At 36.8% G+C, this 12,079-nt stretch overlaps 1 protein-coding gene across 1 annotated transcript in view; it reads right to left on the bottom strand.

Moving 5' to 3' along the window:
* The window catches only part of LOC105998677 (chromosome unknown open reading frame, human C12orf40), a 63,717-nt gene that overhangs the window by 17,614 nt on the left and 34,024 nt on the right, over positions 1–12,079 (bottom strand). The window contains exons 9-10 of the mRNA XM_013033474.1: positions 1,674–2,170; positions 1,014–1,083 (exon numbers count right to left, since the gene is read on the bottom strand). Coding sequence (XP_012888928.1) covers positions 1,014–1,083; positions 1,674–2,170 — 567 coding nt within the window. The remainder of the gene's footprint in view (positions 1–1,013; positions 1,084–1,673; positions 2,171–12,079) is intronic.

The raw sequence follows: 12,079 nt of genomic DNA on the forward strand, positions 1-12,079 counted from the left end.
AGTATTTTCACAATAAAAAACAAAAAGAATTTCACTAATTTTCCTATCCAGGATTGGCTTTGAACTGTAATCCTCAGATCTGTCTCGTGACTAGCTATGACTATAGGTATGAGGTTTAGGTATTCTCTTAAATGAGTATTTTAAAGTTGTCCCAAAGCCACTTTCAAAATAAAAATCTAAATAGTTCTCTAGTTTTAAAGATGTGTCTAAATTACAATTAATAGTCCCCACAAAAAAGTGGGTACTATTCCAAAATTACTGGCTAAAATAAAGTTTTTTTTAATATCCATAATGGAAGTCACTATGCAGAAGGATTAGTAAAACAGCTTGACAACTCTGAAGAATAAATTAGGTATAAAATTACAAAGGATTTGATTACAAATCTCCTTGAGCCCAGAAGGCTTTGTAGACCATCAGCAAGAAGGCACAAAATTAGGAGTCTGAGAGATAAATGCTGAAAAGAGGGCAAATGCTCTATTCCTAGAATACACACTGACCCATGAATGGCTGGCTGGTATGCTTGCTTATGTCAGTCATATATGCATCTTTACTCCCTGTTCTTGTTTGTTTGTGGTATCTAGGTTTGAATTTAAGACCTTGAGCTTGCTAAGCGATACCTCTATTCCCATTATTCCTTGTTCTGACTCAATACAAGCCAATCTTCTTATGGAAATCCAAAGTAAAAAAAATATGCTTGTCATGTTAATAATCATCCTTATACACACAACACCCTTCTTTCTTACTGCAAATAAATTGATATTCTATTAACTCCTTGAGCTTATAAATTTTCCTTAGTGTCATGAATACTAATATTCATATAAGAAGATATTTCAAGGCCGGCAGCTATAAGGACAATACTCTCAACTAGAGTGATCATTGTGATAAAGTTTACTAGGCTGCTCATGCTAAGACCCCATCTTCATCTCAGTGCCTTGCTTCAACGTGACATTGTAATATATAATATACAGATACATATCCTAATATATATTCAACAGATTTATCTGAAAACTTACATATAGTTCTCTAGATATTTCTGGGTATTTTTCTGTGGTATCTTCTCCTGGTAATCATTTTTAAGTTTTCCTTAAAAATAAAATATGCATTGAGTAAAAGATCTAGCATGATTTACTTATATTTTTTCACTTAAGACATATGAGCATGAAACATACAGCAGGAAATCATGGGTTGACACAGCCATAAACAGAAATTCACTCTAGTTTGTGGTTTTGTATTTCTATAAACACATATATAAAATGTATACACTGTACTGTCATCCCTTGGAATTGAACATGGATACTTTCCTCCACTATTCTGCCCATCTGCCTCACACATGTCAAAAATCTATGGATGCTCACAACTCTTTCGTAAAATGGCCTGGTATATACATACAAAGTATGCTCATCCTCATGTGCTTTATGTCATTTGATGCCATATAAATAGCTGATATGAAGTTGTTTCTGGAATTAACACACACAAAAATCTGTGCATGCCCAGTAGAGGGACTAATTTTAAAAAATAGTTTCAGTCTATGGTTAGATAAATCTTCAAATAAAGAAAACTTCAGTTTTGAAAATCCAACTATATACGAGTGTGTGGATATTACATATGTAAAATATACCAATATATATCAAAGCTGAAAACCAAAAAATGTATTTTCCATGTACAATACCAACCTTTTTTTCCAGAGTTGGCTGGGTAGCAATTCTTCTCAAAACATGTATTAACATCATTTAGCTCATCATTGTACTCTTTCTGATAGTTCTTGCTTGACTGACATGATTCTGAGTAACAGCTAAAAGTTGGCTCTGGAGCTGTGAAAATGCCTCTAATGCATCCATTGATGGGATGGTTTTCAGAATGAGTGACTGCACAAGTATCTCCCAAATTATCATGACCACACTTGTCAAAAGTTTCTTTTATTCTTTGTTGATCTATGTTTAATAAGTTGATGATATTTTGATTAACAAAAGAGTCCTCATTCTCTAACACAAACCTATGAGTTGGCTGGGTCATGTCTCCAAAAAAACTTGAAAATTCTTTTCCATTATCTCCCAAAATATCTTGTACTGGTTGGTTTTTAGTAATGAAGTCTGACTGACTGTTTATATTCATGCTTCTATAATCCACACTCATAGTTTTAGCAGGTGTAAGAAAATTTTCATTTCCTGGACTTTGGGAAAAATAAATATATAAGCATAAAAGTACAACCATTTTCATTTAAAGTTAGTAATTTTAAAGTTAAACTTTTTGAGAACATATTGAGGAATGACTAACATTTACTAGACTATATATTTTTTATACTGAAGTAAGTGATGTTTTTAGGTGCAAATTTATCTAATATACCCACCTATATATATTGAGAATAAAAATAATCTATGCCCAATTTTTAGGTCACATAAAATATTAATTCAGTTTCATTTTCTTTATAATCAAAACAAAATATATTTGACTATAATAATATCTCTTATATAGTAAAGTCTAGCAAATAATCTAGTCAACCACTGCATGTCACTGCTGCTCCATTTGCTCAGAGAGAGATTTCCAAGACTGGAAAAAAGTTAGCCTTTGTAAAAATCAATTTAACCAAAGCTATCAGAACATTTTGACAGATATTTTGCAACCAAAAATATTAAAACAGCTATTAAGTTCCCAAAGAAGAAAAATGTAAGCCAGAGTTAAGATGAATTAGATAAAAGTCAGGAGCATTAGAAGTCTCCCAAGTTGTCCCTAATGCAGAAATGGTAAATCTAGGTCAAGTCCAACTTGTAGACAAAAACTATAATAGGAATAATGAAAAATAAAGATGCTTTTTTATTTTATTGCCAGAGACTACAAGTTTACATGGGACTGAGTGGTTTCAAAAGTTGGAGGTAGCAAAGAAATTTAAAAAGATGCACATGGGGGGGCTGAGAAGGTGGCTCAGTGGTAGAGCACTTGCCTTGCAATGCATGAGGCCCTGGGTTCGATTCCTCAGCACCACATAAGCAAAAAGAAAAAAGTCAGAAGTGGTGCTGTGGCTCAAGTGGTAGAGTGCTAGCCTTGAGCTGAAGAGCTGAGGGACAGCGCCCAGGCCGAGTTCAGGCCCCACAACCGCCCACAACCGGATCCCCGCCCCCAAAAAAGAAACACATGGGCTGACAAAATTCTAATTTTATTTTCAAGTTATTAATCAAATATTCAATAAGCACCTACAGTGTTATAGGCATTAGGTCATATTTTATGGAAAAAAGAACTCGATTTGATATTAAGAGGGAAATTAATGTTTTGCTCACAAATGTTCATTATTCATAATTTCACAATAATTCTCACTGTTTATATTTTCTTATTGTTTATACTATTAGAATATATAATGTAATGCACATGCGCACAATGAACAATACAAAGTTGAGCATGAGTGAAACACTGTCATCTCAGCATCCACATCTGAGGCAGGAATAGCGCAAGTCTGAGGTCAGCCTGGGGTGCATAGCAAGACCCTCTAGCTCAAAAAGAACAAAAATAGCAGAGAAATTTATATTGCTTTTGACTGGGGACTGGGGGTAGACACATAGAAGCAACTCATGACTTATAAAGCACATTACGAATGTAAAGTATCATTTTCTAAAAGGCATTCTAAGGATTCTAAATCAGAAGAGTCACTCTAAGAGATCTGGACAATGTAACTGTACAGTTATTACCAATTAAAAATTTATAGCACAGGAAAAATCACAAACTGCGTATAGTCAAGTTTGTACTATTATAATAAATAGAAGATATTGTTTCTTTTCATTTTTTTGGCACTATTGGTGCTTGAACCACAAGTCCTCACACTTGGCAGGCAAGTATTCTCTTGTAAGAACCTTTTCCTGCTTTACTTTTCAGGTATGGTCTTGTGGTCTTGCCTTGGCCATTTTGGTCCATAATCCTCCTACTCATCCTTCCACGCTGATGAGAGGATAATCATGTCACCACAAACAGCATTTTTGTTGAGATAAGTTTAACTTTTTCCCCCCGACTGTCTCAAACCATGAAACTTCTCCCAAATACTTGGAATTACAGGTATAAGCCAAGATTCTTCCACTTGCAAAAAATTCAGCCAGCCTAGAACAAATTATGTTGAGTTAAGCTAGGCTCAGAGAGAACAAAGGCAAATGTTTTCTCTCATATGTTGAGGCTAGGTCTAAAATACCCTGGGACATGATAAATTATATAGTAGTCATTCACACACAGTGAGACCAAAGGAAGATATTCTTAGGGGAGGAATACAATGGCACTTCTGGTGATATAAAATAATATTTCTTGAAATGAACTCCAGGATATGGAAACAAGAGAATTTTCCTGGTTTTTTTCCTTTTTTTAAATATCATTTATCTGTCTTTGGGAGGATAAGGGGGGAGATACAGACACGGAGGGACAGATAGAGTGAACAAATGCAGCAGTGGTACTCACTATATACTATGTTGAAAATGAACCATACAACTTGTAAGTGGGGATGGAGAGGAAAAACCAGAAGAGAGGAAAGGAAAAAGTGACACTGTCCAAAAAGAAATACAGTTATTACCTCACTTATGAAGCTGAGATAAAGTACATCACCTTTATAAGAACAATAAAACATTTTGAATTAAAAAAATTATCCAGGTGCATCTGATATACAAGTGAATGTTGGAAAGGATTACTTGTAGAGAATACAGAGAAATGAAACTAATATTCAAAATCTTAATCCAACTTAGATTGAGTTTTTCTATAATTATGACTTATTAAAAGTTGTGGATTAAAATATAGACAAGTTATTTAAACAGTTCGATATTTATTGTATGCCTACTATGTAATAGTGAGACAACAAAGATTATATGCTAAAGAAGGAAGATAAACAAGATAATCTAGTAATAGGTGAAATGGTTAAGAATTAAAAAACAGAATACAGAAGTCTCAAACATGGTAGAAAATTAGCAGGGGACCAATTGTGCTGTCTCTGAAGAAGCAGAGTTTTAGGGTTCTACCAAATTATCCATATCTAGAGAATCACACCTATTAAGCTATAATTATACTGCAATTTATACCTAAGAAGAAATTTACAAGCAGGTTGCTTAAGATGACAGGTTTAAGCACTTGCCAGTAGCAGTGGCAGACAGAGGGAACCCGGACAAAAAAAAAAAGAGACAGCATGTGCAGGCTTTCCACTCACCTCCAGCATGAGTTTAAAGAGCAAGAATGGGAATTGACATCCCAGCTGGCCACAGACAGATGCAGAGACAACTCATCAAATCACAGATGGTCCAAATCACCAAAGGAAATCATAAGGACACAACAAAAGACATCCTCCCTCCCTCCCCGAGAACAGTATCTGTTCCTTTCCTTTTCTATGTTCCTCTAACCTTACTTGTTCCTCCCTCTATTTTTTTATTAGATCTCTTCTTTTTTTTTTAATTTCACCTTAACCTATTTTCCTTTCTTTCTTCTTTTTTTTTGGTCCTTCCATCCTTCTTTTTAGTCTGGTGATCCCTAATTGTTTGAGAGTTAGCCCGTATTTGTTTCCATTTTGTCTGTGTCCTTCGGGTTCATTCGGGTTCAGAATGTTTTGTCACTCACAACAGGTTTGTTCACTGGTTACAATTATGCAAAATCTCCACTCCTGAACCACAATACCCCTCCCCAAACAAAGAAAAGGAGCAGTAGATAGGGAATACTTATTTATGACTTTGAATTTCTAAAGCCTGTGCTATTATAGGGGTCGTGTCTTAAAGCTGTGTTCTGCTTTGGTTTTGGATTTGCTTTTGTGTACAAAAAGGAGAGGTAAATAGTCTAATACCTACCTATGATTGTGAACTTCTAAAGTCTGTGTAATTACAGGGCTGTGGGTTTGTTCTTGTCTTGAAATTGTGTTCTGTTACGGTATTAGATTTGTGGGGTTTTTTGTTTGTTTCTTTTGGGGTTTTTTTTGGGTCCAGTCGTGGGGCCTGAACTCTGGGCCTGGGCGCTGTCCCTCAGCTCTTCAGCTCAAGGCTAGCGCTCTACCACTTGAGCCACAGTGCCACTTCCGGCTTTTTACTTTTTGCTTATGTGGTGCTGAGGAATCGAACCCAGTGCCTCGGGCATGCAAGGCAAGCACTCTACCACTGAGCCACCTTCCCAGCCCTTAGATTTGTTTTCTTCCCAAATGGGCAGAATAAACTACAGAAACACAAGAAAAATGGCAAGTCAAGGAACCTTAATTCCTACTCAAAATAAACACCCAATAGAGCAGTCAATGAAAGACCTAGAGAATAGTTCTCAAAATGCTTTCAAAACACTGCTGGTAAATATGTTGAATGAAAAGACTGAAAGCTTGCACATGGCTATGCATGAGCGTGATGAGGCTAACCAAAGATTAATAGAGGAATTCATGGAATTCAAAAATAGAAAGCTGAATGAACTCCAAGAAAAGAAAAGGGAGTCCAATGAAAAAATAGTCACTCAGCTAAAGGATATGAGAGAGAACACTGAAAATCAAACCAAGGAAGTAAAGATCTAAAAAGAAGCTTCAATAAAGAAACTGAAGCCATCAAAAATGACCAATTAAGTGGGCACCAGTGGCTCAAACCTGTAATCCTAGCTACTCAGGAGCCTGAGATCTGAGGATTACAGTTCAAAGCCAGCCCAGGGAGGAAAGTCTATGAGACTCTTATCTTCAATAAGTCACCAGAAAACCGGAAGTGGGCGCTGTGGCTCAAGTGGTAGAGTGTTTGCCTTGAGCTGAAGAGCTGAGGGACAGCACCCAGGCCCAGAGTTCAAGTCCTATGACCAAACCCCTCCCCCCCAAAATGACCAATTAAAGTGCAGAAAAATAAAAAAAGTAAAGTCTTAACAGCAGATTAGACAATACAGAAGTTAGAATCTCTGGAATTGAAGATAGTCTAGATTTTATAAAGATAGACAATTATTCAAAACAAACCAAGAAATAAGGTAAGTGCCTATCAGAGCTTCAAGACTTAATCAGATCTAATTTAAGGGTAATAGGTATGGAGGAAGGTCAAGAGAAGAAAGCTAAATGGAAAGGAAATATATTTAACAGAATTCTAGCAAAGAACTTCCTGAACATCTAAAACAATAGGCCCATTCAAATACAAGAAGTCTTTAGAACCTAAACCAGACCAGACCAGAACAAGACATCCCACCCAGACATTGTGATCTGCACAGTAAAGACCAAGGAAAGTATTCTTAAAGCTGTCAGGAAGGAAAGATCAATTACCTATGAAGGAAAAAGCAATCAGAATAACTACAGAGACCAGGAAACCATAACAGCAGAGACGATGAAAGCAAGGAGAGCCTGGAATGAGGTACGCCACATCTTAAAGGCAAACAACTATCAACCAAGAATACTATACCCAGCTAAGCTTTCCTTCATAACCAAGAAACAAATAAAAACTCCACAGCAAGGAAAAAACTGAAACAATATATCTCCACCAAACTAGCATTAAACAAGATACTCAAAAATGTACTACACATAATAAACCAACAAGAACATGATACTGGCAAAAAAATAACCTCTACCCAGAGAACCAGATAAATATAGCAAGAATTGATGAGGCACAGCCTCATCCATAACATGGTAGATAACATGGCAGGAACTACCAAACATCTCTCAGTCCTAACTCTCAATATTAATGGGCTTAACTCTCCAATTAAACAACACAGATTTACTAGTTGAATCAAAAAGCAAGATCCATCTATCCTCTTTCTTCAAGAGACATATCTTGCCCACAAAACCAAACATATTCTGAAAGTGTAAGGCTAGAATAAAATCTATCAAGTATATCTGCCATTAACAGGCCAGAGTTGCAATCTTAATATCAGATAAAATAGACTTTAAATTAAAATTAGAGAGAAGAGATAAAGAAGAACATTAAATACTCACAAAGGGATTTCTCCTACAGGGGGATAAAACAATTCTAAATATCTATAAACCAAATGCTGGTGCACCCATCTTCATCAAACAAACACTATTTACCCAAAAAACACACCTAGATTCAAACACATTGATTGTTGGTGACTTTTAACACACCACTGTTGCCTCTGAGTGGATCAATCTAGCTAAAACACAACAGAGAAACCTCAGAACTAAAAAAATGCATAGACAAACTAGACTTAATAGACATCTACAGAATATTTCACCCAGCAGCATCAGAATATATGCTCTTATTTTTTTGTCAGTTGTGAGACTTGAACTCTGGGCCTGGGTGCTGTCCCAGGCTTGACCTGAGCTCGTCAGGTCAAGGCAAGTGCTCTACCATTTGAGGTACTGCACCACTTCCAGTTTTCTGGTGATTAATTGGTGATAAGAGTCTCACGGAGTTTCCTGCCCCAGCTGGGTTTGAACCATGATCCTCAGATCTCAGCCTCCTGAGTAGCTAGGACTACAGACATGAGCCACCAGCACCTAGCCAGAATATACATTCTTTTCAGCAACACATGGAACATTCTCCAAAACAGACCACATTTCAGGTCACAAAGGAAATCTTTAGAAATTCAGAAATATTGAAATTATTCCCTGCATTCTTTCAGACCACAACAGAATAAAATTAAGAGTTCAACATTAAAAGCCATCATAGACATTGAACAACAGATTGTTCAATCACCAGTAGGTCACTTAAGAAAGCAGAATGGAAATGCAAATATTTATGGTATTTAACAAAAACTAACACAAAATACCAGCTCCTCTGGGACACAGTAAAGGCAGTACTCAGAGGAAAATGTATAGATCTGAGTACCTACATCAACAAATTGGAGAAATCTCAAGGCAACAATTTAATGATTCACCACAAGCTTCTTGAAAACAATCAACAAGCCAAACCACAATCCAGTAGATGGAAACAAATAATTAAAATTAAATCAGATTGAAATGAATTAGAGTCCCAAAAAAAATACAAAGAAATCAACAAAGTTAACAGCTTGTTGATCACTGAAGCTACCAGCACAACCATGTTTACTGCATAATTATTTACCATAGCTAAGACACAGAACCAAACCCAGATGCCCCTTAGTAGATGAATGGATAGAGAAAATGAGGTATATATACACAACAGAATTCCATGCTTCCATCAGAAAGAATGACATTGTCCATTCATAAGTAAATGGAAAGACTTGGAAAAACTTATATTGAACAAAGCAAGCCAGACTGAAAGAAACAGACTATATAGTTTCCCTCATTTGTAATAACTAGAGTATATTATGATAGTCTTAGAGCTCAATGGCTAGATATCCATATGATCATATAAAACAAAGCTAATCAAAATGAACTCCAAGTTTTTCTAAGGTACTGTCTGCAGTTATTTATTTTTCTCTTTTTCTTTTTTCCTTTTTTCCTGCTGTCACTGTTTTTTTTTTTCTTTCTGTAGCCCTTGTCTGTACCCTTGTCTTATCTGATTTGTGGAAGGAAGGGGAATCACTAAAATGGCAGGACAAAGGGTGAACTAATACAACAGAGATACTCACTAGACACTAAGTTAGATTTACAACTTGGGGAGTAGGAGAGCCGGGGGAGAGGACAACTGGAGAAAATGAGGAAGAGGTAACACTGTTCAAAAAGAAATGTACTCATTGGAGCTGGGAAAGTGGCTCAGCAGTAGAGTGCATGCCTTGCAAGCATGAGGCCCTGGGTTCGATTCCTCAGCACCACATAAACAGAAAAAGCCGGAAGTGGTGCTGTGGCTCCAGTGGTAAAGTGCTAGCCTTGAGCTGAAGAACTGAGGGACAGCGCTCAGGCCCAGAGTTCAGGCCCCATGACCAGCAAAAAAAAAAAAAGAAAGAAATGTACTCATTACCTTACTTATGTAACTATAATCCCTCAGTACATCACCTTTACAATTTAAAAAAAGACCTGAAAAATAAAAGAACAAAAGAAAATAATTACAGGTGCTACAGATAATATATAGAATAGTTTGTATTGGGAGTCGAGTTTCAAATAGTTTAATGAGGAAAAACCCACATAAGCAAATAATAAATGAGCTGGAGATTAAAGACCCTATATATAAAGAAGAACATAAACATACTGCAGAGAAATGGAATAATAAGCATAAAGGAAGTATTTGTAGCATGTCTGAGGAAACAGAGGGGGTGAAAGAAAAGAGCAGTGAGGCTGCTATAACATTGGAAGTATCAGAAAAAATCTACCAAAGAACACAGATTATGTAGAGCTGATTTTTAAAAAGAACAATTAAATCATTCTAAGGTTCTGGATTCAAAAGCAAAACTGATTTGTTTCTTGCCTTAGATGTTATCAGTTTGGGGGTACTTGGAATAATCATACTTAGTTGTACATTAAGAAGCAAATTAGGAGCACTGGGAAGGTGGCTCAGTGATAGAGTACTTGCCTTGCATGCACTGGGCTCAATTCCTCAGTACCACACAAGCAGAAAAAAGCTGGAAGTGACGCTGTGACTCAAGTGGTAGAATGCTAACCTTGAGCTGAAGAGCTGAGGGACACCCAGACCCAGAGTTCAGGCCCACAATCGACAAAAGAAAAAAAAAAAGATGAAGTAAATTAGGGAAGGGTGCAGGGAGATATAGGGGTAAAATTAACTGGAAATATAGCATGTGTGTAGAGATAACAATGAAATCTTTCTCATTGAACTAATAAAATCCAATCAAAAAGAATAAAAGAAGTGCTTATCAGCCTGATCACTGGATAAAGAATAAAATTATAAATTTTCATCTTGCAAAGATGAAATAAAAAGGACTGATTCACATTCATAATTGAAAAACTAAACCAAATATATGACAACAGTACTGCAAACAGTACAATGACAATCCCTGAGTACAATAATAATCCCTGACAAAAAGAAATAAGAACTTCCTAGAAAAATATTCAACAGATGAAGGGGGAACACAGCCAGAGCCAGATGGACACTGCAAAAGATATAGGTTAAAGTACAATAAAGGAGACTGCTTTAAAGACAAAGAACTCTGGAAAGATTCTTTGCAAGTCTTCCAGTAAGTACTGATTAGCATTTCCCAAGGATGAAAAGGAACCACCCCAAAAAAGAAGAGGGAACAACCCCAGATTTCTATTCAACAAAATGAAAAATGTAATTTAAGACAAATAAGGAAGTGCTCAGCTGGGCACCTGTGGGTCATGACTGTAAATATAGCCTACTTAAGATGAAGAGATCCAAGCAAAACCAGCCCATGCAGAGAGTTTATGATACATTATTACCAATTAATCACTAAAAAGTCAGAAGTAAAACAATAGCTCAAGGGCTGGGAAGGTGGCTCAGTGGTAGAGTGCTTGCCTTGCTTGCATGAGGCCCTGACTTCAATTCCTCAGCACCACATAAGCAGAAAAAGCTGGCAGTGGTGCTATGGCTCAAGTGGTAGAGTGCTACCCTTGAGCTGAAGAACTGAAGGACAGTACCCAGGCCCAGAGTTCACGCTCCATGACTGGCAAAAAAAAAAAAAAAAAAGCTCAAGTGGAGAGCCAGCCTTTAGTGAAAATGCTAAGAATAGTTCCCAGCCACTGAGTTCAAGCTATAGTACCACGCTCCCCCACCACCCTGCACGCACATGTGCACACACACACGTGCACATACACACACACACACACAAGTACTCACAAGCATATTGCTTTTATCAATTGGCAAAATCAGAATGAAGGCTAACAAGTCCTTCAACTTTTCAAAGTTTAAAAGCAGGCCTCAAGAAGAGCACACTAAAGCCAGGCACCAGGGGCTCACACCTGTAAAGGAAATTCAAATGTTCATGATATTCAACAAAAATGAACACAAATTACCAGCTCCTCTGGGACACAGCAAAGGCAGTACTAGGGGCAAGTTTATAGCTCTGAGTTACTACATAAACAAATTGGAGAGATCTGAAACCAACAATCTAATGAGACATCTGAACCTCCTTGAAAAAGAACAGCAAGATAAACTCCAACACAGTAGATGGAAAGAAATAACTAAAATTAAGTCAGAATTAAATGAATTAGAATCCAAAAAAACTACAACTTTGGTGCAGTGGTGGGGGGCGAGGATTGGGGGGGGAGGCTGGGAAGGGATGTGAAGGGTAAACAAAGGAGGAGGCTGCAATGCTTGATAAGAAATGTACTCATTATCTTGCCCATGTA

Source organism: Dipodomys ordii, unplaced genomic scaffold, assembly GCF_000151885.1.
Source record: "Dipodomys ordii isolate 6190 unplaced genomic scaffold, Dord_2.0 Scaffold170, whole genome shotgun sequence".
Lineage (NCBI taxonomy): Eukaryota > Metazoa > Chordata > Mammalia > Rodentia > Heteromyidae > Dipodomys > Dipodomys ordii.